The sequence below is a fragment of the Ornithodoros turicata genome, chromosome 10, assembly GCF_037126465.1.
Source record: "Ornithodoros turicata isolate Travis chromosome 10, ASM3712646v1, whole genome shotgun sequence".
NCBI lineage: Eukaryota > Metazoa > Arthropoda > Arachnida > Ixodida > Argasidae > Ornithodoros > Ornithodoros turicata.
Window position 1 is genome coordinate 7,165,957 of NC_088210.1, and position 27,885 is coordinate 7,193,841.

The following is a 27,885-nucleotide window of genomic DNA, read 5'->3' on the forward strand; positions in this document are numbered from 1 at the left end:
GACCTTTTCTGGTGCCCCCTAAATCCGGCACTCGGTGTACTCCTCCCATTTTCAACAAATTAGGAAAGTGAAAGATATCATTCTGCATGATGGCTGGTTCTTTAGTCGCGGAAGGAACGGAAGTCACCGGAAGCTGTGACAGGGGGCTTGTTTATGTTTACCTGAGAATTGCATGTATACGCCGGGGTTACAAACCCCACAGAAACTGTGTGTTCACACGAGCGACATCCTCATGGAAGATTCTAGTGGAAGAAAAAGCAAAAAAACTGCTCACAGAGACCAAGTTCCGTCCCGTGTTATGTTGAGCATTCACACGGTGCGGAATATCGGGAGTGACGTACGTATGACTTGTACGTATTTCGAGTATTGTATTTACAATACTGCATTTTAAATACAATTCGCGGTATTTTCGTACTCTACTCAATACTTTTTGTTGCGTGTACTAATACACTTTATGGTATTTTCTACTCAATACTCTAATTACATATTTTGGATCACCCTCTCAAACTTTCTGTGTCTCGTCTTTCAATTATCTTGCGTGTTCAGTGGAAATTTCCTGAGTCTCTCGGACTTGACCCGGATAGCGACTCTAGACCCGGACATTGGAAGTCCACTTATGCCCGGTTTCACCAACGCCGATTAACATTTGAACCGAGATCAACGATCCCTTAACTTGAATTTAACGCTTAACTGTGCTTCACTAAATGGAGTTAGCACATTCATCACGTCTCCAGCTAACGTTTGTAAAAAAGAATTGAGTTTTAGCAATGCTTGATCTCGGTTCGAAGTTAACCAGCGTTGGTGGGCCTTAGAGATCTTACCCCGTGTGTACTAACTACTAATCCTTGGCCAGTGAGGGTTCTATTACGTGTGCCCTGACGCGGTGACGCCGAATTCTGACCTCGCCGAGGAGGGACCTGCTCCAAGTTTGCTTTTTTCTGGGTCACATATACTTAGTGGAGTCATGTGGTATCCCTTTTTCATGTTTTTGGGACTTGCGTTTAGATGACTCCTATCACACAGCGGCGGCTAGCGTAGTCCACGGGGTTTAGGTGATTCATGTGACATAGCGGCGACTTGCCGCATTGACCAGTGACCGGTAACTTTTTGCGTTCAAGGATAAATAGTATCTTAATTGTATTTCAAATACTTTTTCAAGTATTTTGTATTCAATCTTAATTACTTTTCATGTATTTATACTCTATCTTAATTGCATTCTAACGTTAGTATTTATTATCTTATCTTAAATACATTTTTAAGTATCTCGTACATGCCTGCGTACTGCACACTTTCCAGACAACACTACGCAGACGACGCCGTCAGCGTCTTTCCTGTCGTCTGCTATACACTGTTAAAACAGAACTTCACCACATAGCACGCTCCTAGCCAACCATCATTCCGAATGATATCATTCTGTGCATTGATTTGTTGAAAATGGGAGGAGGCGCCTATCTGGGACAGATTATCTTGTCCCAGATAGGGGCCTCCCCCCTGTTTTGAACAAATCATGACACAGAATGATATCATTTGGTATGATGGTTGGTTAGGAGCGTGCTATGTGGTGAAGTTCTGTTTTAACAGTGTACGGAATATCTTGTGACCGTGTTGCAGGGTAATCCCCACTGTTGTAGCAGTGTAGGTGAACACTGGACATCGAGCGCTCGTGCTCAGAAGGCTATGACGTTTTTCGCGTCTTCCGCTTCTGCGGGTAATGTCGCTCGTGCACTCTTAAAAATGATGGTTGTGGTGGTGGTGATGGTGAAATGAACTTAATGAACTTCACCGCATAGCACGCTCATAGCCAACCACCATCTCGGATGATATCGTTATCTGCCCTGATTTGTTGAAAACGGGAGGCGTACGCCTCCCGTTCCCGCCTCCCGTTCTCAATGATAACGAAATCATTCGAGATAGTGGTTGGCTAGGAGCGTGCTATGCGGTGAAGTTCTTTTTTAAGTTAGAACCTGGGAGGTACCCGGGTTCGAATCCCGGTGCCGGCTGTGCTGTCTGTGGTTTTTCCTGGGTTTTCCTCAGACGCTTTCAGACATATGTCGGCACAGTTCCCCTAGAAGTCGGCCCAGGACGCACATTTCCCCAGGGCGTCAGTCGTGACGTTGCCCACATACGTGAGGCCGACAACGGCAAGTCCTTTCACCACCGCCACCACCACCACCATCATTTTTAAGAGTGTGTGAATACACGGAAACGGGCCGAGTTGACATTATCGCACCTCCTCACATCTACCCTCCCTACACTCTTAAAAATGAACTTCACCGCATAGCACGCTCCTGGCCAACCATCATCTCGAATGATATTGTTACCTGCCCTGGTTTGTTGAAAACGGGAGGCGTACGCCTTTTTTTGTGACAATTATGAACAGCATAAGTGTCACAAAAAGGCGTACGCCTCCCGTTTTCAACAAATCAGGGCAGATAACGATATCATTCGAGATTATGGTTGGCTAGAAGCGTGCTATGCGGTGAAGTTCATTTTTAAGAGTGTACACTGTTAAAACAAGCTTCACCACCTAGCACGCTCCTAGCCAACCGTCATTCCGAATGATATCGTTCTGCGTCCTCATTTGCCGAAAATGGCGGTGCCAATCTGAGACACATTATGCTTGTCCCAGATAGGCTCCTCCCCCTGTTTTGAACAAATCATGACCCAGAATGATATCATTCGGAATGATGGTTGGCTAAGAGCGTGCTACGTGGTGAAGTTCTGTTTCAACAGTGTAGAAGATTCCATGACACGGCCTGATGGGGGAGGATATGCTACGATAAACCAACTCGACCGGTTTCTAACCCTGTGTACATGAACTGGACGGGACCGGTTCGAGTTGGTTTGTTGCAGCAAATCCCCTACCACGGGGTCGTGTCAACCAATCTTCTACGGAGAATTGATGTGAGGAGGTGCGGCAACGACATGAGCAGTGAGTGGCTCATTCGAGTACGCTGATTCATTAAATAAAAAGCATAATTTCCAATTTTACTTCGGAGGATTTCAGAACCTCTATTTCATGTATCGTGACCTTCAGCTTAACATACTCTAAGAAAGAATAAAACCGCTTCGACACTTGGTGATTTCTTCGAGAATTGATTACGTTCGGTTGACATATTTCGGGGAAGAGTAATCATGCCCTCTTTCCCTCAACTATCCGGCACTAGATTATGCGTTGTTCGTCCGGTGGGTACGCAAGCAGGGGTGCAAGCACTTGTAACCGTCCGACATTGTAGACTATACGCACAAAAACAAGGACAAAGAAAGAGCACAACACCAGGGCACTGGTGTTGTCCGCTGAAAAGTGCGCAACTAAACCAGAATTTTCGGACGACTTTGCTGGACGTAATCGGCAGTAGTACTATGTAACGTGTTTTGGGGTCAGTTTGGCTAATTCCTCCGCGGTCTATCTGGTTTTGTGAGGAAAAAGCTATAATGACTAGGAAATCCGAGTTCAGTTTTTAAAAAAATCAATCTATTTCAATTAAAAGTCGCTGAAAGTAATTTTAGTAGGTGGCAAATTGAATGGCCGGAAGGTAGTCAATTATTCTATGTTTTTCTGTTGAGCTTTCTTTTTCTTTTTTTTTTTTTACAGCGGCCAACCGCCAGGTTACATGACGAACCCTGTATATTGGCTTCACTTCAGTAATCCTTTAAGGTGATATTTTTCTGATGACACCACGAAAAGTAATGAATTCAGTTCCTCCAAGAGCATATGACGTCACCATAGGCTCATCACTACCAGTCGGTCACAGCGAAGAAACCTCCCGGTCTGTATTTCGGTGTTCCACAACGAGAGATGGCGGGACGACACACTTTGCACGAACATCGTTGCTGGATGACGGGTAGATTATACCCTTCTTTCCATCACTATTATCAAAATGTAAATTTATTTTTATTCCGCTTCTTATTGTACACCAGATACCCAGACACAATGTTTTGCGAGACTGCCAGATATGTAGAGAGCGTCTGCTTTGCGAACGTCACAATTACAAATAAACTGCTTGCAGCGGCAAAATGCTTCGTCGAGACGGTTCCGGTTAATTGATAGGCCGCCGTTTCATCGAATCGTTGCTTACTTTACCGGAAGCATTTAGTTGGCGACAAATGAGTCAAGGGACAGTTGAAGCATATCATTTGCTGACATTCTCCCAAACTATATACACTGTTAAAACAGAACTTCACCACATAGCACGCTACTAGCCAACCATCATACCGAATGATATCATTTTGCGTCATGATTTGTTCAAAACAGGGGGGAGGCGCCTATCTGGGACAAGATAATCTGTCCCAGATAAGCGCCTCCCCCCTGTTTTGAACAAATCATGACACAAAATGATATCATTCGGTATGACAGTTGGCTAGTAGCGTGCTATGTGGTGAAGTTCTGTTTTAACAGTGTATGGTTGCAAGAGTTGGTCCAACGTTCGCTTTCCGGATGTCACGGCGACTCAGTACATGCCATTCTCAGGAAAAACAAGTACCCGTCACAACTTCCGGTGTCACGAAGACATCCGGTCCTTCCGCGACCAAGGACGCTCGGAAGCAGCCACCATGCAGAATGATATATTTCACTTTCCTGATTTGTTGAAAATGGGAGGCGTACGCTTCTCTATGGCAATTTGAATTGCTATAAAAAGGCGTATACGGGCCTCTCTCTCCTCCACTCAGAAGCGATAACTGTATGAATCGGCATAGTGACTGGTGTAGAGCGTGTTTTCTACGAAACCGGATGTCGTTTTGCCAACAAACCGGAAGCGGTGGAGAAAGGCATGTATAGGGAGTCGCTATCGCCTTTGCGAACGTAACGTATAGTGTAGTGGCCCCGCGCAAATGCGCGAAGCTCTCTATGTTTTCAGCGTGCGCAGAAGCACCAACTCTCTTCAATGTGACTTTCACGTCTCACTGGCGTTACCGCTTACAACATATTCACTGTCCAAGGTGGTGCCACGGCGATGAAATGGATGCTCTGGAGAAGTACTGCAGGCAGAAAAAATATTTCGCGAAAGGTCCCATGGGAACTTTACGTGGGGGAGGATTTCACCGTCGCACTACGCTATTCCAAATGCACTACGAAATGTATATAATGTCTCGGGGGTTCCAACCCCCCTCAAGCCCCCTCAAAACTCTTAAAAATGAACTTCACCGCATAGCACTCTCCTAGCCAAAGGAGCATTAAAGTGGTATCTAACATGGCCTAAAACTGCTGTCATCTTGTAAAGCAGTATGTGAAAAACATTCCCACAAAATATTTCTGTCCAAAGTTGTATCACCACGGTGCATTTAATTTGGAAAATCGCTGCCGCGGTGACAGGCCGGAGCGCTCCAACTGCAGACCACACCCACTCTAGTGTGACGTTCGTGGTAGAGAGCCCCTCATTCGTTCGTAGGAAAAACCGTCTGCTACGAACATTGCTAGCTGCTTCTTGTTGACTTCTATTATTTATATGATTTATATCACGTTTTCTTTAAAACAAGAAGCATATACGCAGCCTGAGAAAATAAGATTACGATCACAAGAGTAATATATCCGTGGCTTCTGTGCAATCTCAGAATTCACAGCAGCAGAAAGCTATTGCGAAGCGGTATTGTGGAAGCGGTATTGTGGCGCCACCTGTTAACCACTGAACCAACTGCGCGGTGAAAACTGTCGGACAGGCTGCACACTGTCGAGAAGCACGGGGTTTTTGCTGTACAAACGCAGTTAATTTCGGGCTGCACCACTCGTTCTTCCCGTGGTGCCTGCGGTCCCAAAAAATCGTGGTTGTGTCGTTGACAGCCTTCAAACCCTCCGTTTCGGACATCACGAAGCCGGAGAACGCATGGCGTCTCCCAAGCGGTAGCAGACGCTCCGGCCTTGGCGATGTTGCTCACCTCGATCATGTGATCCCAAGTCCAATGAGGAGCGTCCTCATCACTTGCGTCACATAGTGACGTGTGTGGTGGCGCTCATCACGTGCCTATCGTGAAGGCGAAGGAGGGTGTTTAGCGCGGGAGGTTCGGAGAGCTATTGCAGGCGTCCCAATTTAGCTACGGTTGCACTAATTGTGGGAAAACTGTTTTCGGCCGCCTAACATTCCATACTGACCAAAAACAGAAACAAAGTTGTGGGCCTCTAGACTGCTCCTAGCCAACCATCATCCCGAATAACAACGTTCTCGCCCCTGATTTGTTGAAAACGGGAGGTAGCATATTCTTTGCCATGCATAATAGACACAAAATAGGCTCCGCCTCCCATTTTCGACAAATCAGGGGCGAGAACGTTGTTATTCGGGATGATGGTTGGCTAGGAGCGTGCTATGTGGTGAAGTTCAGTTCTGAGAGTGTAAGGTTATCGCTTCTGGCTCGAGGAGAGGGCGAAGCGTACGCCTTATTGTGTATATTCGGAGACACGATAATTGACACAAAAAGCCGTACACGGCCCTCTCTCCTCGAATGGGAAGCGATAACCCTATCATTCCTGACAATGGTTGGCGCAGAGCGTGTTATGCGGTCAAGTTCAGCTTTTTAGAATGCACGCAGCCGCCATTTTACATCCTCTTCTGTTGCATGCACCTCACTTGCGGAGACTATTCACAAGAATTTAGGCTTCCCTTCTCTTAGGGTTCGGAAATTTCTATTGAAGTTAGATTTGTTGCATTATTATATGGCATTAAACGCTTCTGAATTTACTTGTGTTGAATAGCTCAATTTTAAGGCAACAAGCCATAGTGCGGGCATAGCCAATGCCTCCTGTATGTCTAGGTCTCTAATCTCTATGCCTGTCAAGTCAGCGAGCAACCCCGGCATCCCCCTTCTTCGCGTATGTCCTTGTTAGTTTGGGGGGCTGCCGTCAGGTGGGCTAAAGGCCTAGGTTACGAACCACGTGGTACGCACGCAGCAGCTATAGCTGCAGCAGCCGCTCGCAAGCAGAATTGGCATGGCGTTGGCTGGCGTTGCACTTCAATTCGGCAAATTTAGAAAACATTCGAAACTGTTCGAGAAATGACGGACCGATTGCAGACGACAGTTCTCGCGACCCCCGGGAACTAGCGCCACCAAGCGATACCGAGCGATATACCAATAATAAATGTCGTCGCCTATACCTGTATTCGCACAGGACCGTTGGTTTTCTTATTCTGCGCACCTGCTCGAGATGATACGGAATGAATTACAAACGTCTCGAGTTGCTCTCACACAGCACCCTAGACAGACCGCGGACAGACCGCGATTACTGATTAATTAGTGTTTCAATGGTGTTGAGCAATGGATCATAGAACTGCCCATCCCTTGATGAGGTATTTTGAATGCAGTTCCTCAATGTAGCGTGTTCATATCACGCGGCAAACACACACAAAAAAAAGGGTGTCAGCATGGCGTGGTGGATGCCCTTCAATAAATTTTCCCAGCGTTTCGAACATGCCTGATGCTTCAAGTGGCACTCAAGTAACGCAAACAAACAGTTCTTTGAATTGTCGGAATAACAGAATATAGAACAGATGATGACAAAATACTTAAATACGTACGTCATATATAACGTGTATGCCAGGTAGGTTTTCAATGTTTCGTCGTTTGGCGAAAATAGCGGCAGGCATAACGGGCAATCTCGAAGCCTGGGCCATGACTGTGCAGCAGGGATGCCTCTCACGGAGCGTTTGAGCAGATCCTTCCAGACCCAACCTATTTGACGGCACCCGCGCAAGTGTTTTGCAAAGGATGATTTAACGGCAGTGCAGGTGATCACGTAGTCGTCGACAGGACAGTGGAGCGGTTCTGGAACCTTCCTGATCGTCTGCGAATGATTTTGCTGCTCTGTTAAGCATCTGAAGCTTTCCAATCGTCGTGGGACGCTTCTACGACTACCAGAAAGAAGAACATAATGGAAAGAAGGTTAAGCAACAATCTGAAACGGATGTGCATCTGCCAGTTCTTGTTCTTAACCAACGCACATGGACGTAGGAACAAACGGGTTTCCGTATTGAATATTCACAATTCCGATCCGGGCGACTGGTCCAAGAACCTGGAATGCTTCTAGTTGAACGTAGATGGTCCCGGAATGTCTCGAGATAAATGTCCATGGTCTCAGCTCGATTCGCAAGCGGGGTGGTTGGTTCCACTTTCTTGAAATCAGTGGCACCATCTGGCTTCAGATGGCTCCTGAAGTTCCAGCCGGACCCTAATAGGTACCATCTTGTTACCGGAATGATCGTTTGAGATCCCAAGCTAGGACTTTTCAAGCTGGGATGATTTTTCAGTTTTAGTTTTGTGTTCTTCCTTTTCCTTTCCTTTTCTTCGTTGTCTTCTACTTTTCTTCTCTTCTTTTCATTCTCTTTTCTTGTCTTCTTTGTACTTTCCATGCTTTCTCTTTTGTATTTTTCCGTTATAATTTGTTCTCCTTTTCTTTTCTTCCTCATTTTTCCTATTTTTGGAATACCAAGCCTGGCTGACTTTTCGTATTTTTTTTCTTAGTATAAACGTCCTCCCCCCCCCCCCCCCTTCCAAGCTGGTCAGCTTCCCTGCTTCGAGACATCATGGCGGAAGAGTACACGCTTGGCATATGCTCTTCCGGTTTAGTTTGGTTTATTACTTCGACCTACTTTAGCGCATGCGTGATTTCTTGCACTCATCATTAGAAACGCTAAAATCTCATCAAAAACGACATGGCAACAACGCACAGAGAGCGCTACTGTCAACAATGTATTTACCAAACCAAGTGCGTTTAAACGGGCAGATATCTAATCTCCCTTTCAGCCAATGAAATATAACCTGTGCTCAGGCAGTGGTCCCCATCTTGCCCGATTAGCAAGGTTTTCTAAATTTCACTCTCTCTCTTTGCTGAGTTTATCTAGCCTTAATCACGATTTTGTCGAACTCACACTGGTGTTCGCAGGGCCGCACGTGTAAAATCGGTAACCGCATACGACGAATTCTCGACGGAAAATTGGCCACCGTCACCGTTTTTGCGGTGAGCCGACGCGAGCAATGGAAACTTCACCGATTTCTCGACGACAGCGCTGGGCAGTAAAATCCGGCGAAGAGCGGAAGCGGCCGCTGTACGGCAGCCAATAGGACTGCTCCACACGCTATCGTTCCACGAGCAGATGTAGCGGGCATTTCGGATGCCCGCATGACCAACCTGGGAACTGCAGGGGAGCATCCTGTCGCCTGCCCGCTGCTGCCTGAGGGCAATTTTGTAGCGCTTGCTTCGTGAATATGCTTTGACCGCAAGAACTTCTTCTGTCTGCCACTATAACCTTTCTCTGTGGAGCGAAAAATTGATCAGTTAGGTTAACACAGACTAACAAAACGCCCGCGAGGGCGCCACCGTCCGCCGCAATGGAAATCTGCATGTAGGTCATCCCGTCGTTTTTCCGTCGATTTGTCGTGCCTGTAGGAAAGTTGGCCCTTTTTCCGTGGCGATGCGGTTACCGCTTAAAGCTAAATTTTCGGATTTTTCCCCCCCAGCGAATACCTATGCCCCGTGGCACGCCTATCCACACAACGTTCTATGTGACCAAAATAGGTCTTTGCGTAAGAAAGCGCAATATTGCACATCACTCCCCGTTGCACACTTTACAGCAGCATCTTCATGTCGAACGTTGCATCCACGTTTCCCCGACTTTCCGCTTCCGTTTATCTTCAATCGTAGATTTTTTTTTTTTTTAATTTCGTGTTAGCGCCGCGAAGCAACTGTGGCTATGAACGGCGTACAGACGTGGGCAGATGGAGAGAGAACAGCAGGAAGGAGTGGGGGACAGGGGGGTTAGTGTGCGTCCTGGGCCGACTTCAGGGGGAACTGTGCCGACATTCGTCTGGAAAGTCTTCGGAAAACCCGGGGAAAACCTCAGACAGCACAGCCGGTGACAGGATTCGAACCCGTGTCACCTCCCGGTCTCGGCGTGGAAAGCGATCATCCTAACCACTGTGCCACGGGAGCTGGTTTCAATCGTAGAGAGCTTAAAATTTGTGTTGCCATCACATCCCAAGCCGCACACCATATTGGACCAGGGATTTCCCTACACTCCCTCCAAGGGGGTGTACACCCTCCCTGCATTTTTGCAATACCCCCCCGTGAAATTTCTCAGGTGACCCCACCCAGCTCGGCCACCACCATATTTCTGGTAGTGGGTCCGGCGCAGCGAATTACATCCTGTACTGTCAAACTTGGGCTGTTGGACCACAGTCATGCAGATGATCGTACCATGCATTTGTCCAAAATGATTTGAGAGTGGCTGCTGTTCGGTGCATATATTGCGCGCATATAAGAGCAAAAATGCGTGCATGCACGCAAACTCAATTACGATCATCGAGAGCCATTTGCGCCCAACTCAATCAGGCGAGGTATTCTGCTTTTTTTCGTCTAAGGTTTTCACCGTTGGTTGCTGGGTATTCATTGGGCTTCGTGAGACAATGTGGTAGACTTTTTGCTTGACAGTCGTGTGATTATGCACCTTAATCTTCAAATGCCGTTCATAATGAATCTGTACTCTAATGTACTGTGTTCTAACGTGATAACATGTACAAATAAGACGGGAAAGCTGTGCAGATATGTCACCATTGTGCCACGATTCTTTCCGTGTCTAAGAAAAATTCCGTAAGTGAAACCTTCACCAAGCATAAGCTCGGCTAAGCAAAAATCACTGTATTGGACTCATATGGGCTGTTCATTGGCGATACGTGTTCAATATAGAACCCGTTTTGCCAGGATTTCACGCACATTCGTTCAAACTCTGCAATATCGGCCCCATATTGCAAAGTTTGGGCCAATATGGGGAAATCCCTGGCAATATAAGTCCCATATTGCCCGTGTACACGCCATGTTGACTGAAAATACAGGAACTGGTACGTACATACCCGCGTTCTACAAATGCCCAAGCAGCACGGCAAGTTTGGACATTGAAGCGTGTGAAATGCCCAATTCAGTACGTCGTTACATCCAACAACTTCCCGCAGATGATACACATTGTTCGAAACAGTCAACATACGTGGCAATCCCATTGTCAGTGATGGCCACTAACTACTTCTACAGTAGTTTAACTATAACTACTAACTACTTTGTGATTGAATAGTTTAACTAGTAGTTCAACTACTTTTCAGGGAAGTAGTTAAAACTACTTTTTTAACTACTGCAATGTAGTTTAACTACATCTATAACTACTTAACGATGTCCACCAACACCAATCCCTTGTAGTGTTCTTGGACACCTAAATATGAATCAAAAGCAATAATAAACTTTGGCTCAAGCCATTGCTACGATCGTCAAATACAAAGCTTGCGGCGGGATTCTTTCTGTACCTACGTGATAAACTAAGTTGCAGAATTATTTCGCAGCAAATGAGGCTTCACTAGACAAGCATTAAAAGTGAAGATTTAGTACATATGCACGACACAATTGCTCTGCACCTCCGTTCTCATCAAACAAGTAGCTCAAGGTAAAAGTCGGAAGCACAATCGTGCCGTAAAGCTTACGGCACAATCGGAAGTAGTTTGCGCCTTCAGTAACCTAACTACTGTAGTTAACTACTTAAAATAGTAGTTTAACTAGTAGTTGCCACTAGATTTCTGCAAGTAGTTGATAACTACTTTTTAACTACAATCAGGTAGTTTAACTAGTAGTTTAACTACATGTAGTTAACTACTGGCCATCACTGCCCATTGTAACATTCACTGGAACTCGACAACTCAACTTAACCCGTTAATTTCTCTGGCAACTGTTAATTTGCTTGTCTGGCTTGCAACTGTGTTCTTCTCTCCCTTTTTTTGCCGTTTTCGAGAAATACGCTGTGAAGGAAACATGTGCTTTCTGATCCCTACTCCTATACTCCCAACAAACTCCCCATCACTAACTTGCAAGCTAAAGTCCAAAAACTGAATTGCACTTTGACGGGCCTCTTCAATTGTGAGTTGGATATCCTCGCCGTGGGTCTCAAACAATTCCTATACCGTGACCCGTCTGCCATTTCGTGGTGCAAAAACCAGGGAATGACCTACATGCCTCCATAGTCCTCTAACTCATGATAGGCTTGCTTATCATGGAATTTATCCACCAGCTTGCCTGCATTTACGCCATTCCTCTAACTCCTACGTTTCTGTTTTCTAAATACATTTTAACTCTACTCTCTACGTTGGCCATCAGAAGCGCGCTTGGAATCGCTGCGATCCACGACCCTATATACAAACACCGCTCTTCTGAATGAAAAATTTTCCCTTTATTTCCAACATGGTTGATTCCAAGTTGCTGTGAAGAACAACACGACAAATTCTGAAACCTCAGCACAACAAACTGATAGATGCTTTCTTCTACAATTTGCATTAGTACAATCACCAATCCTTGCGGAATATTATTAACAGTCATTAACGTCCAATGAAAAACGCTTCATTTCCCACCTACACATGACGCCGATACACCCCAGCTTTCACGGGCAACTTATGCTGAGGCTATACGAAGGCCTTGGAAATGCGCTACGCCGAAGCCAGTGGTTTCCCGACGATCGAAGCACGCACACACCGCAGTATCGAGTGACAGTACCACAATTTCTGTCCTCCTCCCTCTAGTTCTGGCCGCACTCAAAGCGATTGTGTCCTCTTTCCCTGCTGCTGCGTCCTTACCCGAAGTTCAGCACCTTCTTGCTGCGGAAGGAGTGCTAACATCCCTGCATGGACAGTCTTTATAGGAGAGCCACAGTGCTGCAGTGGAACGCGAGGGGCATTCGCAATAAGCTCCCCGACCTCAAGTTGTTTCTTCTAAAATATCCCATTCCCGTACTTGCCATAAGCGAAGCGTACATTAAGGACGACTTTAGACTCAGCGGGTACAACGTATTTACATCTGGCAGCCAAGGCGCATCAAGGACTGTGCTTTGTGTTCGGAAGGACCTAACGGCTGCCCAATTACAGGAGCCGCATATTTCTTCCGCTGACCAAGTGAGATGCAAGGTTCGACTGGGCAACATTGTACTTACTGTTGTAAGTTTGTACCTCCCGCCCTCTATTACCTTGTCGCAGCAGAGCATACGGGACATATTTCTTGGGCTACCACCGCCGTTCCTGGTAGTGGGGGACATCAATGCCCACCATCCACGGTGGGGAAGTGCACGTACAGACAGGAGGGGAATAAGATGGGTTGACGTCATCGACGAAATGGACCTGTGTCTGCTCAGTGATGGTTCACCAACGTTCCTGCGTAGAGATTTCTCAACTGACGTCCTGGACGTGTCCATCTGGTCAAAAGATGTTTCCAGGAGTCTCTCGTGGTCGACTGATGTCGATGGGAAAGGAAGTGACCATTTGCCCATCTACATTTCATGCGACAGGTATACTGGCCAACCCAGGACCAAATTTGTTAGGTTAATTAACTGGAAGGACTTTCGAACGTCTTGTTCAGAATTGGCGCAGCCGAACATGTCAGCAGAGCAGCTAACCGAAACGCTGACTACTTCTCTTCGATGCTGTTCGCGAACCGTAAAGGTCGCGACAGGACATATGGGAACAAATCCTCGCGTGGAACATCTACGAGCCCAAAGGCGGAGAGCTGAACGAAAGGCTAGACGATCGGGGCTGTTTCAAGACATCATAGAAGCCCGGCATGCTGCCAGGGTAGTACAGAAGGAACTAAAGAATGTTGACAGAGAGCGCTGGCGTCAATTCTGCGCAACGCTGTCGCCTTTTACTCGCGCTGCCAGAGTGTGGAGCGTGGCCCGGAGTCTGAGAGAGACCCTCCCGCCCAAAAATCCTTTGGGAGTGCTAGCGCTGTCTCTCATGCGGTCCGAGAACTCTGTTGCGCTGGACTTCTGCAAGATTATATCCGCAAATTCGCAAGCTTCAAACACTGACGTATTCCGCGCTTCTACTTCCGAGATACAGGAGGCGATCTCACGAAGAGAACCAGTGGTGAACGAAAAGATGGATATGGACTTCACATTGGGTGAATTCAGAGCCGCGGTGTGCCCCAGGCGAAAAAATGAACTGGGAAGTCAACTGGTACCAGTTCGTTCCCAGTTGCCTCCAACTGGTCATGAACTGGAACCAAGTGGGATCAAACTGGCGGCAAATGGAAACTAAAGTGGTACCAGTTCAAGCTGGGCTGGTGGCAACTGGAAAGTGAAGTGGTACCAGTTCAAGCTGGGCTGGTGGCAACTGGACATGAACTGGTACCAGTTCAAACTGGGCTGGTGGCAAGTGGACATGAGCTGGTACCAGTTCAAGCTGGGCAGGTGGCAACTGGAAAGTGAAGTGGTACCAGTTCAAACTGGGCTGGTGGCAACTGGACATGAACTGGTACCAGTTCAAACTGGGCTGGAGGCAACTGGACATGACCTGGTACCAGTTGAAGGTGGGGGTGGCAACTGGAAAGTGAAGTGGTGCGCCAGTTCAAACTGGGCTGGTGGCAACTGGACATGAACTGGTACCAGTTCAAACTGGGCTGGAGGCAACTGGACATGACCTGGTACCAGTTGAAGGTGGGGGTCGCAACTGGAAAGTGAAGTGGTGCGCCAGTTCAAACTGGGCTGGTGGCAACTGGACATAAACTGGTACCAGTTCAAACTGGGCTGGAGGCAACTGGACATGACCTGGTACCAGTTCAAGCTGGGCAGGTTGCAACTGGAAAGTGAAGTGGTGCCAGTTCAAGCTCGACCAGCTGACATGTTTGGGAGAAGTTTCGGTTTGGGGGTTCCGGGATAGGTTTGTAATAACATATATGAAGATTACGAAAGAAAGGTTGGGGGGACGATCGGAAAGCAACTTTATAGTAAAAAAATCATATTTCTATTTTTTTTTTTTTTGAAGGTGCGCTAATGTTAACAAAAGCTAATTTGGAATTATTATGTTTGCATATTTTGCGCGTTCCTGCTCCCCTGATGAATGACGCGTTTGAACAAGATGTAACGGTCGCTTGCTGCTTCAAGATGCAGCGTTCGCGCTTGTCTGCCGTGTTTTGACTTTTCGCGTTCGTCTCAGCATGTCCCAAGTGACATTTTTGCTCTTAATGTTATTAGCGTGACATGCGACAATATAAATTACAGTGAGCGTCATCGGCTTCAGTACGACCAGACAGGTGTCATGCGATTGCGGCTCTGTGGCAGCTGCGAAGACTGCTTCATCGTGAGTACTATGCTCAAGTGTTTTTTGATTCCTACGAATAAAGCAGAAATATAAATAATGGTACCGTCCTGCTGCACGTAAAGTTTGTCTCCCCAGTGTGTTGCAGGAGAACATATTGACGCGTTTCTTTCACGACCAACGCTCGGTTTATGTAAATGCAATGTTAACGTTAACAAAGCAACTTTTTGCACACCACACGCTGTGAAAAGTGTCTCTTGGTTTCTCGTTCTTTTATTCATCATGTGCCGTTAGTCTGCGTGTTCCCGCTTTTAATGCATGTCATTCTCGTGTTCAGATCCTTCACACGGAAAACACGGGTTGCTCTAGAATCCGCATAGCTCACCAGAGTACTCGTGGCGTGGATCGGAAAAGCATGTGAGTCTGTCTGAGTAGTTGTGCCTTTCAATTCATGTTTTGGTGATAATATTGTGCTTCACAGGACGACTGCGAAGCAATATGTCGGACTCCACAAGCGCCTTCTAAGGACACAAGGGGGATACACAGGAAAGTTGAGTGTCTGCGACATATGTGTGCATAGTGAACTAAATGAATTAGTAATGATAGCTCTTCTGCAGCTCTATACGTAGAAAACCAACTGATGACATGACTTCCACGGCTGCCCGGAATGCTTCCTGTTTTCCTCAACCGTTTCTGTAAAGTCAGTGAGAAACTGCATCGTGAAATACAAAATGTCTGTTTCAGAAGTGCACAATAAAATAATTCATGTTTATTTCAGTATCATGCATCTGTGGGTTTCATCATGGAGATCCAAATGAGCTCCCGAGTGGCTCAGTTCCGCTTGGAGGAGAAACGTTGCTACTTCGGCTGCGACCAGTTGCAAACTGGTATTTTGAACTGGGACCAGTTCAAGCTGGGACCAGCTGCCAACTGGTTTTGAACTGGTCCCAGTTCAAACTGGGACCAGCTCAAGCTGTGTTATTGAACTGGGACCAGTTCAAGCTGGGACCAGCTGCAAACTGGTTTTGAACTGGTCCCAGTTCAAGCTGGGACCAGCTCAAACTGTGTTATTGAACTGGGACCAGTTCAAGCTGGGACCAGCTGCAAACTGGTTTTGAACTGGTCCCAGTTCAAACTGGGACCAGCTCAAACTGTGTTATTGAACTGGGACCAGTTCAAGCTGGGACCAGCTGCAAACTGGTTTTGAACTGGCCCCAGTTTGAACTGGTCCCAGTTCAATAACACAGTTTGAACTGGTCCCAGTTGGAAAATTTTTCATCTGGGGCCTGTCACGAGTACAATCGACGCCAGGTGGAGACGGAATCTCCTATCTAGCCATCCGAAACCTTAGCGACGGCTGTGTTTCCTGTGTGATCCATGTCTTCAATACATCATGGAGAAGCGGTGAAGTGCCGCAGTCTTGGAAAGATGCCGTAGTAGTCCCGCTGTTAAAGCCTGGAAAGCACCCATCTGACCTGTCATCCTTTCGTCCAGTTAGCCTGACGAGTTGTCTTGGTAAAGTCTTGGAGCGAATGGTCTTGCATAGACTGGAGTGGTGGCTTGAGGGTCATCGTACCTTCCCCGAAGAGATGGCAGGCTTCCGTCGGAATCGTAGCTCCAGAGACTCTGTTCTCGATCTCGTCACCACCGTCGAGCAAGCGAGGAGCCAGAAGAAAATAGTCATGGCAGTGTTCCTGGACGTCAAGAGAGCCTACGACACCGTCAGTCATGCCAACGTTCTGCATCTTTTGTTGCAAGCAGGCGTTCCCGACAGAATGTTCTTGTGGCTTGCTGATTTTTTGCGCCACAGAACACTCTCTGTTCGCACAAAAGAAGGAGTCACTTCGAAAGTTGTCTTGACTCAGGGCGTACCACAAGGCAGCGTTTTAAGTCCTATCATTTTCAACCTTGTAATGGCAGGCCTAAAGTCCTGTATCGCCCCTAAAGTCAATATATCTATCTATGCTGATGACGTCTGCATTTGGACTGTTGGGAAATCGAGGCCTGCAATCCTACGCCGTCTTCAGCATTCCCTGGATAACATCTTGCGGTACCTAACGGAGGCAGGCATGGATATATCAACTGAGAAAACAGCAGTCATGGCTTTTACTCGGAAGCATATGCATCGGTATCAGCTCTTCCTTGGCAATACGCCTCTTAGGCTGCTAGCACACCATAGATTCCTGGGTGTCATCCTAGACTCCAACTTGTCCTGGAAGAAACACATCGATCACCTGGACACAAAGGCACACCGGTGGATTTCCGTCATTCGCCACTTTGCTGGGCCGAAGTGGGGAATGAATGAGAAGTCTCTTCTGGCCATCCACAAAGCCCTAGTCCGAGGGACTCTGCTATATAGCCTACCAGTCTTGCACGGAATTTCACAAACGCAAGAACAACGACTGCGGTGTATTCTAGCACGGAGCTTAAGGGTATGTCTTGGCGTCCCGAGAGCCGCGGAAACGCGGATGGTGATAGCAGAAGCCCGCGAAATACCCATTGAAGTCTTACGGCAGAGGGAGACCATTCGCCATTACTTGCGCCTCCGAGCACACCACCGCCGCCATCCACTAATAGCAAAAGTTTGTCGCCGGAAGCAATGTAACGCATACAACTGTTTCATGGAAGTGAAACCTAAGGTTCCCCCGTTTTCTGCAAGATCAGTGGTGCCCACGACGCCTCCGTGGTCGCTTACAGTACCATCGATCGCATTGTCAATTCCTGGTCTTAATGTCAAACGAAACCAAGTGCCTACATCAGTTCTGAAACAGCTTGCAGCGGATATGATGCACAATCGATATTCTGACCACACTGCAGTTTTCACTGACGGATCCTCCAGTCATGAATGTTCATCGTCTGCATTTGTTATTCCAACTGACGGTGTGTCACATGGATACCGTCTCTCACACCGCACATCATCAACGTCGCCTGAGTTATATGCTATCCTGTTGTTTCTACGTAAGACGCCCTGTGACGATCCGCGGGCCTGGGTCATCTACTCAGATTCAAAGGGGGGGGGGGGATATGTTTAATAGTGAAAAGGAAAACGGAAATGTCAGCCAGGCTATTGCCAGCTTGCTATTCCGAGAGAGAAAAGAAAAGAAAAGAAAAGAAAAAGGAACTGTGAAACAAAAGAAATAAAAGAAAGGAAAAGATGACAGAAAAACTGGCACGCAGTGCAGTGCAGCACAGGCACGAAGGAAAGTTCGAAGAACGTCCAGTCAGAGGGCAGACGCAAGGCCAGAGTCATTTAAGAAGCGGAGCAGGGCTGTGGTGATGGCCCACTGAGTAGGCCGAGGGACGGGACCGAGGAGGGTGGCCATGGACAGTGTGTTGTAGCCCAGCTGTATTAGACGGCGATGGAGGGCTTGCCGTTGCGGGATGTGCTGCTGGCAGTGCAGAAGACAATGAGCAATGTCGCCCACCTCGCCACAGCTGGAACACAAGGGGGAGCTGGATTGGCCCATTTTGTACAGGAGCAATGGGGTGCGGGCAACGTTGAGACGGAGGCGGTGCAGCAATGATTCGTCCTGACGACTGCAGCGACGAGATTCAAAGGCTGCTCTTCAATGTATAGCCAACATGGGAATACGTGGATCGCTCGCCCCAGTTGTCACTGATATCCTCCATCAGGTTCAGCGTCTAAGCGATCACGGTCATCATATATCCCTGCAGTGGGTCCCGGGTCACTGTGGTTTGAGCGGAAACGAAGAAGCCGACAGAGCGGCAACGGCTGCCCAACAGTCTCGGACTGTTGTACCAACGGTGTTATCAAGAGGAGACAGGCGATCACTTCTGAATGAGCTCATTCAGCCACTAGCTCGCCAGCAGTGGAGTCGGGACATCACTGACAGGTCTCTCATGTATTCGGTGGATCCCACTATGTCCTTCTCAGTTCCTGACCGTTTACCACGTTATTTTACGTCCCTCCTGTACAGGCTTTGTCTCAACGTTGCCTTCACTCCCCAATTCAAGTGCCGAATCGAATACTGTGACAGCTGCCTATGCTCCAAATGTGGCGTTGTAGCGAGCATTGAGCACGTCCTAATAGAATGTAAGCTCTACGAAACGGTGAGGCGGCAACTCTGTGCTCAGCTGAGTGGTGCTAGCCGACAGACGTTCAACCTGGCTGCAATTCTTGGCCCATGTCAGAGCCATGTCCAACACCGTCGAGGACTTCTGATGTTCTTGGAGTTCCTCTTGGCTACCGGCTTGCTCCAGACGCTGTAGGGTCCTCCCCTGCATCTGAAGGACCATTGGCGCTCCTTTCATGTGCTTCTTCCTTTTGTGCGACGTATAGCGTTGCGCAACCAGAGGACAGGAGTTCGAGTTGTACTTGCACATAACTTCATTTTCATATTTCACATCGCATGCTTCTCGTGTAATGGGGTAGGGTACTGCTCTCAAGCGGTGAATCACCCCAGGCCATAGTCATGATTTAGTTGTTGTTGTTGTTGTTCATTTCCCCTTCTTTAAAATCCTAAATTGCGCAATAACCCCTTCCGAATTTTTAATTTCGAACGGAACACCTACATTCAACAGTGCTATAGCTTCCCCTGTCGGTTCTCAGTCAGCGCTCTGTGTGTCTCGTTTTTTTTTTTTCGTTTTTTTTTTCTTCTTGTTTCATACCTTGTCCCTTGCACTGGGTTTTCTTTGCCGTTTTTAGAATGGATCACCAACCCAGTCGGATTTTAACTTTATTTCAATGAAAGAAGTAACGCCTCGATGTATTTGCGCTTCCCAGAAATGTTGGTTCAGGTGATCCTTCTAGACAGACTGTAGACAGACCAAGAGTGTGATTCCTGTAGTTATTGCCAGGTGCAGATGACTCAGTGTTTCAAAGCGTATTGAAAGCGACGACCCGTAAAATTATGCTGGCTTTCTGTTTAGTGTGGCTTTGTGAGTGCGTGGGAGAGGATTATATACTGCACATCTGCATGGCGGCTGTACGAGATATTGCTGAGAGACAGCCTCCAATTCGAGACGTCATAAGAAACGGAATTCAATAGAAATATTCGCTTCTTTCAACACATAGATTGCTGGAACGATACATAAGGATGTGAAGTATGGTTTCGTTGGATTTCCGCGCGTGAAGACTGAATCGGATTGAGACAGGTAGGTGTGAAATCATCCGAAGCATTCAGTATATAGAGCCACCACAATGTGATTGATGCGGCCGGTCACACAAACCCCACTGCTATTTCGAGCCTGCAACGACTTCTCGGCGCCAGCTTCGTCAGCTTCGAAGGGAATAATTCATTTAATGCAACGAGTTCCTTTTAGATAAAGGCGTTCCAGCTACGCTCCAAACGCGCGCGTTGCGTTGCGTTGAAATTCAAGTCACCGTTTTCATCGGAATAAATAAGAGAGAGTGTTTTTGCTGGTGCAGAGGAACAGCTTCAATGGCTTATAGGTTCACGTTCTGTCTAACTTGCACCAAATGAATGACGCATTATAGGCACAATGAATTCCAGCGATAGCACGTACGAGAGTATATTTAACGCAGACTAAGGGAGAATTGGCGTGGAACTTTATATTTGGGGAGGAATACTCAAATTTTTCGAATATCGAGGCAAACACATAAAATTTCGATTCCCAATCTGAACCGAATACGAATTTCGGTATTCGAATTGTCAACCGAATGCCTCTTTTTTATTTTTAGTTTTTCTAAATTCTGTCGTAATGCCGTCGCCATATTGATGCTTGTCGTTGTTTACTATGCAAGGAGTACATCGCCATTCGAAAACCCTTCGTCCTTGAATTCTTTCACTTCGGCAAGCAGATTCTGCATGGATTCACACTTTGTGGGCGTTGGAACGAGGACTTTGACATTATGATAGGCTCCACCCATGAGACGGCGAAAGATCAGAGACTGTCCAAACTCTCACTATAAATGGCCTTGGAGGACAGGCACGCCCTAGAACAATGTCTCACTCTCACTTGCCGTCACATATTAGAGCGTCGGCGTTGACCGCGTAGACATCGTCCGCATTAGCTTGTCCGGACAAAACTCTTACCGCATGTGCGCTCATCCGTAGCAGTGAGCAGGATCACCCCGCCAGCTTACAACCGATATCGTTGGAAAGTGAGATAACTTACTAATCACTTCAACTTCTACCACGGAAAGGCGAATATCGACAAAACTTTGCTGGACGAATTTCATCGACTGCAAAAGCACCGCACAATCACTACGCAGTCCGTGGAACAACCAGACAAACCCCACTCGTTGTCGATGCCTTGTGGTTGCGTAACCGTGCCTGTGATGTCACTTTTAGTTTTGCGTTCTTCCTTTTCTTTTCTTCTTTTCCTTTCCTTTTCTTCCCCGTTTCTCCTTTTTCATCAACCTCTCATTTCTTTCCTTTTCTCTCTTTTTCTTTTTTTCGGAATAGCAAGGCGACCTCCGTCTAGCTGACCTTTCCTTACTTTTTTCTTAATAAACATTTCTCCCCCTCAGCCGTTGACACTCGCAGCTACAAATGGACGCTCCGTACGGTTCCGCGCACAAGACATTACACACGACTAGGTGTCCTCCCCAAGACATCACTCCTATGTCTTTCCAGGACGTCCATCAAGAGGGAGAGACCGATACAAGTCTTCGGCTTCAGGTGCCGCTGTGGGGCGCGTCGCAGTGGCAAGGGCAACCAAGCGGCCGTAATTGCCATTTATTTGCGTGCCTGAGTACTGGCTACACCACGTGAACACACCCTTCTTCCTTGTGACGTCGTCGGAGAAATTTGTGCCGTGCATCTTCCCACAGCGCTCGTGGTGGGAGTGTGCTACCTTCTCGCCTCGCGCGGCGCAGGAACGCGTCCGCGACTTTATCGTGTGCGTACTCGCGCCTTACCACACGCACCAGCTTCTCGTAGTCGGAGACTTCAACGTGCACGTTTCACTGGCCAAGAACACCACCTTCCCAAGTTCGTATGTCCAAACAGCTGGACCTTCCGTTGTGCACCGACACTAGACGTGGCTGATGGATAGACTTGGTGTTCCAGAACAGCCCCCTCGTTCAGGACACCATTCACCTCGCTCCCCATTTCGACGACCCCGCAAATCAATATTGTCTACAAGCTTCCATCCGACCTAATTTCACCACACGTGCAGCTGAAGCTTGAATTTCGCGCTACGCGAGCCATAACCATCCTGTCATTTTATTTTATTTTAGTTTTTTATTCTGTGAATGAATGACGCTACGGATATTCGTGATACAGGTGTTCGAATGTTCCAGACAGATACTCTTTCCTGGGCTGCCTGGGAGCCGGGTTTCTTTTTCTTTTTTGTGTCTTTTTCATTTATTTATTTATTTATTTCTCTTTTTGTTTTATTTCCTTTTCTTTGAAAAGAGTAAGATATGCACTCATTTTGGAAGAGTAGTATTTATTGATATTGCGCAAAATCTATGGAATCAGACCGCGGTCCCGCTGACATCGCTCCATTATATATTTCGAGAAAATTTTGACTTTATTTCTCTCAGAAAATATGTTGTGCCGAAACAGGTACGACACCATCTTGAAGTGACGTGGTCGGTGACCCGTAACTGCTCATCTACGAGGAACACTGCAGGCGTTTTGAAAGCTGCAAAATATGGACCGCACCCAAGTGCTGCGGTGTACCAGGACCGATTGCGTTGGCGCACCGCTGCCTCCACCCTCATTTATAGTCACCTTAGTTTAGAGCTGCTGGCTGTAGAGTGTACCCCTCCTTGTACCCATCCCTTTGTTTTTGATTTCTGCCAAATCCATGGATGGCCTGAAAAGCCATCTTAGAATGAATATATATAAGATCACAGTGTCAGTATCACAGACGGTATACTTGGCTTTGTATTTCTGGCATATCTAGCGGGATGCCACGTAATTATTGCTTCCATGGGAACTTCATGGAGATCTTATTATTTTAGTCTTGATCTTGTGGGGGCAGTTCTTCCCACCGCTTGATGTGGTTTATCGGCTCCTCTGCTCGACAATGCCTGGTTGTTGGACAGTGCCTACCTTCTCCACGGTACAGAAGAAGATCATACGGAAGCACGTTCTCGCACAGCTAGCAGTGCACCAAACTGCTTCCTTCTCTGTTGTGGTCTCATTTACGTCACGTTAACAACGAGATTATATTGAAGATGAGGTTTGGGGAGTTTAATCGACAGGGGGCGATACCCTAACCCCACCGGTGGTGGTGGTGGTGAGGGCGGAAGCGTTGGTGGGCTGGACTTGGCCAGAGACCAAGCAAGTGTGATATAGAGAAGGGGCCAGAGTCCAGTTGACTTAACTCAACTCCAGCCATTTCTGTGACACTTATGCTGTTCATAATTGTCACAGAAAGGCGTACGCCCCGTGTTTTCAACAAGTCAGGGCAGATAACGATATCATTCGAGATAATGGTTGGCTAGGAGCGTGCTATGCGGTGAAGTTCATTTTTAAGAGTGTAGGTGTGTTAGGTTAGCTCAACTAGTAGAGCCCTGGACCGGTAATCCAGAAGATGTGGGTTCAAGTCCTATGGCTGGCCAACCTTTTCAGTGACTTCCATCTTTCATCATTACTTGATCTGTTTGATGGGAAAACAGTTTGGTATGGTTGCTTTGCCTGTGTGGTACACCGAAAGACCTCGGCGTTACCAAGTGAAACATCCACAAGGTACCCAAGAGGCCGTGTGACCTTCCTGCACAAATGTGATGTATTTCAAACACTGTTTTCAATCTTAGCGCATGTCCTCTGTGTTGGGTGCTCGTGAACCATCCAGCATATCTTGTGTGTGGGTGAATAACCACCTTAATGTGCAACGATGCTTAGGGCACCTAGCATTCTGCTTACTTACCGCCTACGCTTACTTGCGCTTATGTTAACCACTTACAAACTTTTCTACAAAGCAGGACATAGGCTCACTCTCCAATGGGTTGCCACCCATTGCGGTGTCGAAGGCAATGAACTGGCGGACAGCGCCGCCGAAGCAGCTCTCTCGTCTCGGACACGAACGCGTATTCCACTGCTGAGAGGCCATCGGCGGTCCATACTTGGAAGCCTTGTGACTCCTCTGGCTACCCGCCAACGGACCGCGGACATACTACCCCCCGCCATGCTGAGCAGAGTTGACCCAGCGCTCGCTTTCCGCATGCCAGCACATATCTCTCGTCAAGACGCTGCATGAGTTCATCGAATACGCCTAAACGTGGCCTTCACAGCACAGTGGCGCTACCGCTTGAGACAAGTTGAGACAACTCTCCCCACTGCAGTCACTGCGGTGCTGTTGAAGATCTCGAGCACATTCTTCTCCATTGCCCACACTACCACCCTTCCCGCTCCGTACTCTCCGCCTCCCTCAACGAGCTAGTCTCCAGTCCCCTCTCCCTCACAAAACTGCTTGGACTCTGGCCGCATCCAGCACACCAACGCTCTCCCTCAAGGCTCTCTTCGCCTTTTTGGACGCCACAGGACTTCGATCCTCATTGTAACAGGACCCATTTCTTCTTTCCCTGCTTCACCCCCGGCAATGTAACTCCCCACCCATCATCTTGAAATAAAGTTGTTGTTGTTGTTTTGCAGCGCAAAAAATCCACATTTCCGCAAAATGGGATTTACAAATTTGTGAAATTCTGAAAGAAAGGGTTGGCTACCGGAAACGAGAAATGGTAATTACAGAAATTCTGCAGGAAACAGAAATGGAAACGAAAACGAAACTGTTTTAGCTCGCACTGCCAGAAACCGAAACTGAAACGAAATTCAAGAGTGGTAACGTTAACAGAAACCAAATTCAGAGGATGTTTCCGTCAGTGTTTTCGCGTTAATATTAAAATTATACATATCCGCACTATTCTTCCAGTCATAATTCATTTATTCATTAATTCGTTCATTTATTTTCGGGACCTTCTTTCGTGTTGAGTCCACTGCGCAGCAAGATGAACGCCAAAGTTTTGAATGACGCGTTATTTTCGAGCACGGGCAGAGACTTTTGAAACTTAAAGGCATGTATTTCCAAAACCTAGAGTGGCATCTACTTGCGGTGTATAAGATTCGTGATGAACTTGTAGTGTTTGGTGTAGCTGTCCTTTTGTATCCCCTATATAGCTAGGATATCTGACATGAACAAGCCAAAACAAGACAGTAAGAGTTCCAGATGAGAAGCTGAAACCAGTACTGAAATTACCTTGGAAACGGAAACAAAATTCTTAAAAGGAAACGGAAACAGAAACCTCTACCAAAAATCGTCCAGAAACAGAAAAGGAAACGCAGCGCAGAGTTTTTCAGTTACCGGAAACGGAACCAGAAACAACAATATTTTCAGTAACCAACCCTGAAGACAACAAGCACAAAAAATGCAGCATTCTCCCAATATAGCATGACGGCTGGTCCCATTCACATTTCCAGTCTTTTCTAACTTTTCTGTGAACAAAGAAAACGAGACTCAACTGTGTCGATCTCCGTCCGGGCTGTCGTTTAATCTCCTTTCGTTGTGGTGCATTCAGCAGTGTAACTACTTCGAGCAGCGGTGGTCGTTACCAGTGGCGTCAGGCATTGTGGTCTCGACTGATTGGGCTTAACCCACAAAAATTTTGCTTGAAATCCGCACACAAGTCAGTAGAATTTTGCATGTTCCGCAAAAAGCGGACGATTCCGAGACAAATAGCAGTTTCTGTTACACGTGGCCATTTCTGCACAATTTCGCAGAATTACGGAAAGCTAGGGGCCCTAACGGAGCTTCAGTTTCCGTTGAGCAAACAACTCCTGCAGAATGTGACGACAAATCGAGAAAACGTTCGGCACAATTTCTTATTTCTTTGGCAGTAATAAAAATATATTCTTTACTATCTCTTACGTAACAAACCAAACGCCTAACATACAGTCAAGTCGCTGCATGGGCCTCAAACTCCTTGATCAATGTTCATTCGAGACCTTTCTGCAGCAGCAATGTCCCACTCTGCATTCGAGCAAAGGGGCGAGTGAACGTTCACCTGTGCGTGTCAACAAAGAAAATGAGAGGGAGTTTGCTGGGGAGTCACACTGGGGAGCCACGGCCACTCCTGGGCGTCTCCATGATGTCCGCACCACAATAAAGGCGCCTCAGCAAGACGGTATGACGGGCCAACGTCCCCTCACAACCCAACAGTGCACACCGTGAAGATCGCTGATGGTTTCTATGAGTCATATATCGGGAGTAGATGAGCTTCAGTGTTGTAGATAAACTTGTCGGGGGAATAGGCCTCCGTGGCCTCGTCGCTGAACAACAGGTACAGATATTTCAGCGTCTCCGCGAGGAAGAAGCTCTCCATCATGTCCCTCGGGCGTGGAAAGAGGGCGCTGCGCACGTTATTGATGGACGTGTAGCCACCGCTTTCCACCTGCAAAATGGCACGCAAAAGTAATTTACAATTTTCGTACGCAATGAGCACGTAACTTCCGTAGTGGTGACTGCTCACACGTACGGCACTAATCCAGATTAAGTCGTTCACCACTATTTTTTGCTTTCGAGTCCTTCACGGTTTGTACGGATACTTTGAGAAATGTTTAGAGGTTTTTCGTAAACCCGGGTGGACCTGTTAGGTAATGTCTCTAGGCTTGGAACTTGTTGTGTACACACTACTGCTGCAGGAAGCAAAATATCTGGGACAACTATTGGTATTGCACGCAATATCCAAGCCCTCGTGGGTTTGCCACGGTGCTAAGACGGTACTCTTTCGGAACATATTCACTCGCTTTAACTTGATAGGTGCTCTTCGCATCAATCCTGTCACTGCACCAGATCCAGCACATCACTGAAGGTGTAAAGAAGAGCTCTCTTAAGGACAAGGATATCGAACGGTGTCTCCCACGATGTGCTGTAACTAGAGCCCTGCGCGGATGAGATTTTTGGCATCTGCATCCGACCTGCATCTGCAGCATACACAACCGTTTATATCTGCATCCGATCCGCTGGCCAAAACGCAACATCCGCATCCGATCCACAAAATCCGCACGTTTCGAAGGACGTGTAAAGACCGCCGGAAGCATGTTGGTATAATTTTGGATGCCTCCATGCTGTCACGGAAGGACTCACGACGACAAGCAGAGGTAAACTTTTCAACAAACGCGATATGGAAAGACCTCTGGAACGTGTGGAACGCTACCTCGCTGGTGCTCGTGTGGTTCCAGACACCAGAATGCCTCCCCTCCAGTCTTGGTAGTCCATGGTCAAAGGTAAACCCGAGCATGCGCTCGCTGTCGGCGCGCAATACAAATAAATTGCTGCTAAAAAAATTACACTACGCGGTATATCCGTATCCGATCCTCTACCGGTCCGCTGCCTTCGCATCCGACCTCGAGCCATCCCCATCCGATCCACTACTGGTCCGCTGCCTTCGCATCCACATCCGACCTCGAGCCATCCGCATCCGATCCGCACACCGCGAATCCACAAGTATCTTGTGGATATCCGCAGATATCCGCTTCCATCCGCGGATGGTGCAGGGCTCTAGCTGTAACCCGTGCCCCAGGAATACTTTGCCCTGGTATATGTATTTGCTAGCTGTGTTCTCACACCTACCTCCGCAGGACAGGATTGATGTTGACAAAAATCCTCATACTTCCCAGTTACACAAATATACGGTGAATTGCAAAACTTGTCAGTCCACTTTCTCAGAGAACGCCATTATTTGTTTGTATGAAATTAATTTTCGCGAATCGTCGCAGATTTGTTTTGAAACTGCCCGCACGCCTGGATGCAGGAGTAACCCATCTGGTCACTGAGGGTCTAATTCACATACTTGCTAAAATCCTGTCTAAAAATCTGTCTCCTTTTCAGTGTTTCCCATACACGGTTGCTATAAGAAACTAAGTCAAATGTGAAGCCAATTGTAAAAACATGTCTTGACACACACACTTT

General features: G+C 47.2%; 2 protein-coding genes and 2 long non-coding RNA genes across 5 annotated transcripts in view; 2 read left to right on the plus strand and 2 right to left on the minus strand.

The window, feature by feature from the left end:
- Positions 1-7,642, minus strand: part of LOC135370935 (uncharacterized) — a 43,242-nt gene extending 35,600 nt beyond the window's left edge. Inside the window, exon 1 of the mRNA XM_064604864.1 lies at positions 7,506-7,642. Coding sequence (XP_064460934.1) covers positions 7,506-7,601 — 96 coding nt within the window. The 5' untranslated portion in view covers positions 7,602-7,642. The remainder of the gene's footprint in view (positions 1-7,505) is intronic.
- A 7,118-nt stretch (positions 7,643-14,760) lies between these two features.
- Positions 14,761-15,811, plus strand: LOC135370788 (uncharacterized). Its single transcript, XR_010415455.1, has 3 exons — positions 14,761-15,081; positions 15,377-15,456; positions 15,521-15,811. It is a non-coding gene; the product is annotated as an uncharacterized LOC135370788 (long non-coding RNA).
- A 4,048-nt stretch (positions 15,812-19,859) lies between these two features.
- LOC135370670 (uncharacterized) lies at positions 19,860-22,827 on the plus strand. Its single transcript, XR_010415422.1, has 2 exons — positions 19,860-20,154; positions 21,494-22,827. It is a non-coding gene; the product is annotated as an uncharacterized LOC135370670 (long non-coding RNA).
- Positions 22,828-25,796: 2,969 nt separating this feature from the next.
- LOC135370291 (endoplasmic reticulum mannosyl-oligosaccharide 1,2-alpha-mannosidase-like) overlaps positions 25,797-27,885 on the minus strand; it is a 54,386-nt gene continuing 52,297 nt past the window's right edge. For both annotated transcript variants that reach the window (XM_064603998.1, XM_064603997.1), the window contains exon 10: positions 25,797-26,365. In XM_064603998.1, coding sequence (XP_064460068.1) covers positions 26,162-26,365 — 204 coding nt within the window. In that variant the 3' untranslated portion in view covers positions 25,797-26,161. The remainder of the gene's footprint in view (positions 26,366-27,885) is intronic.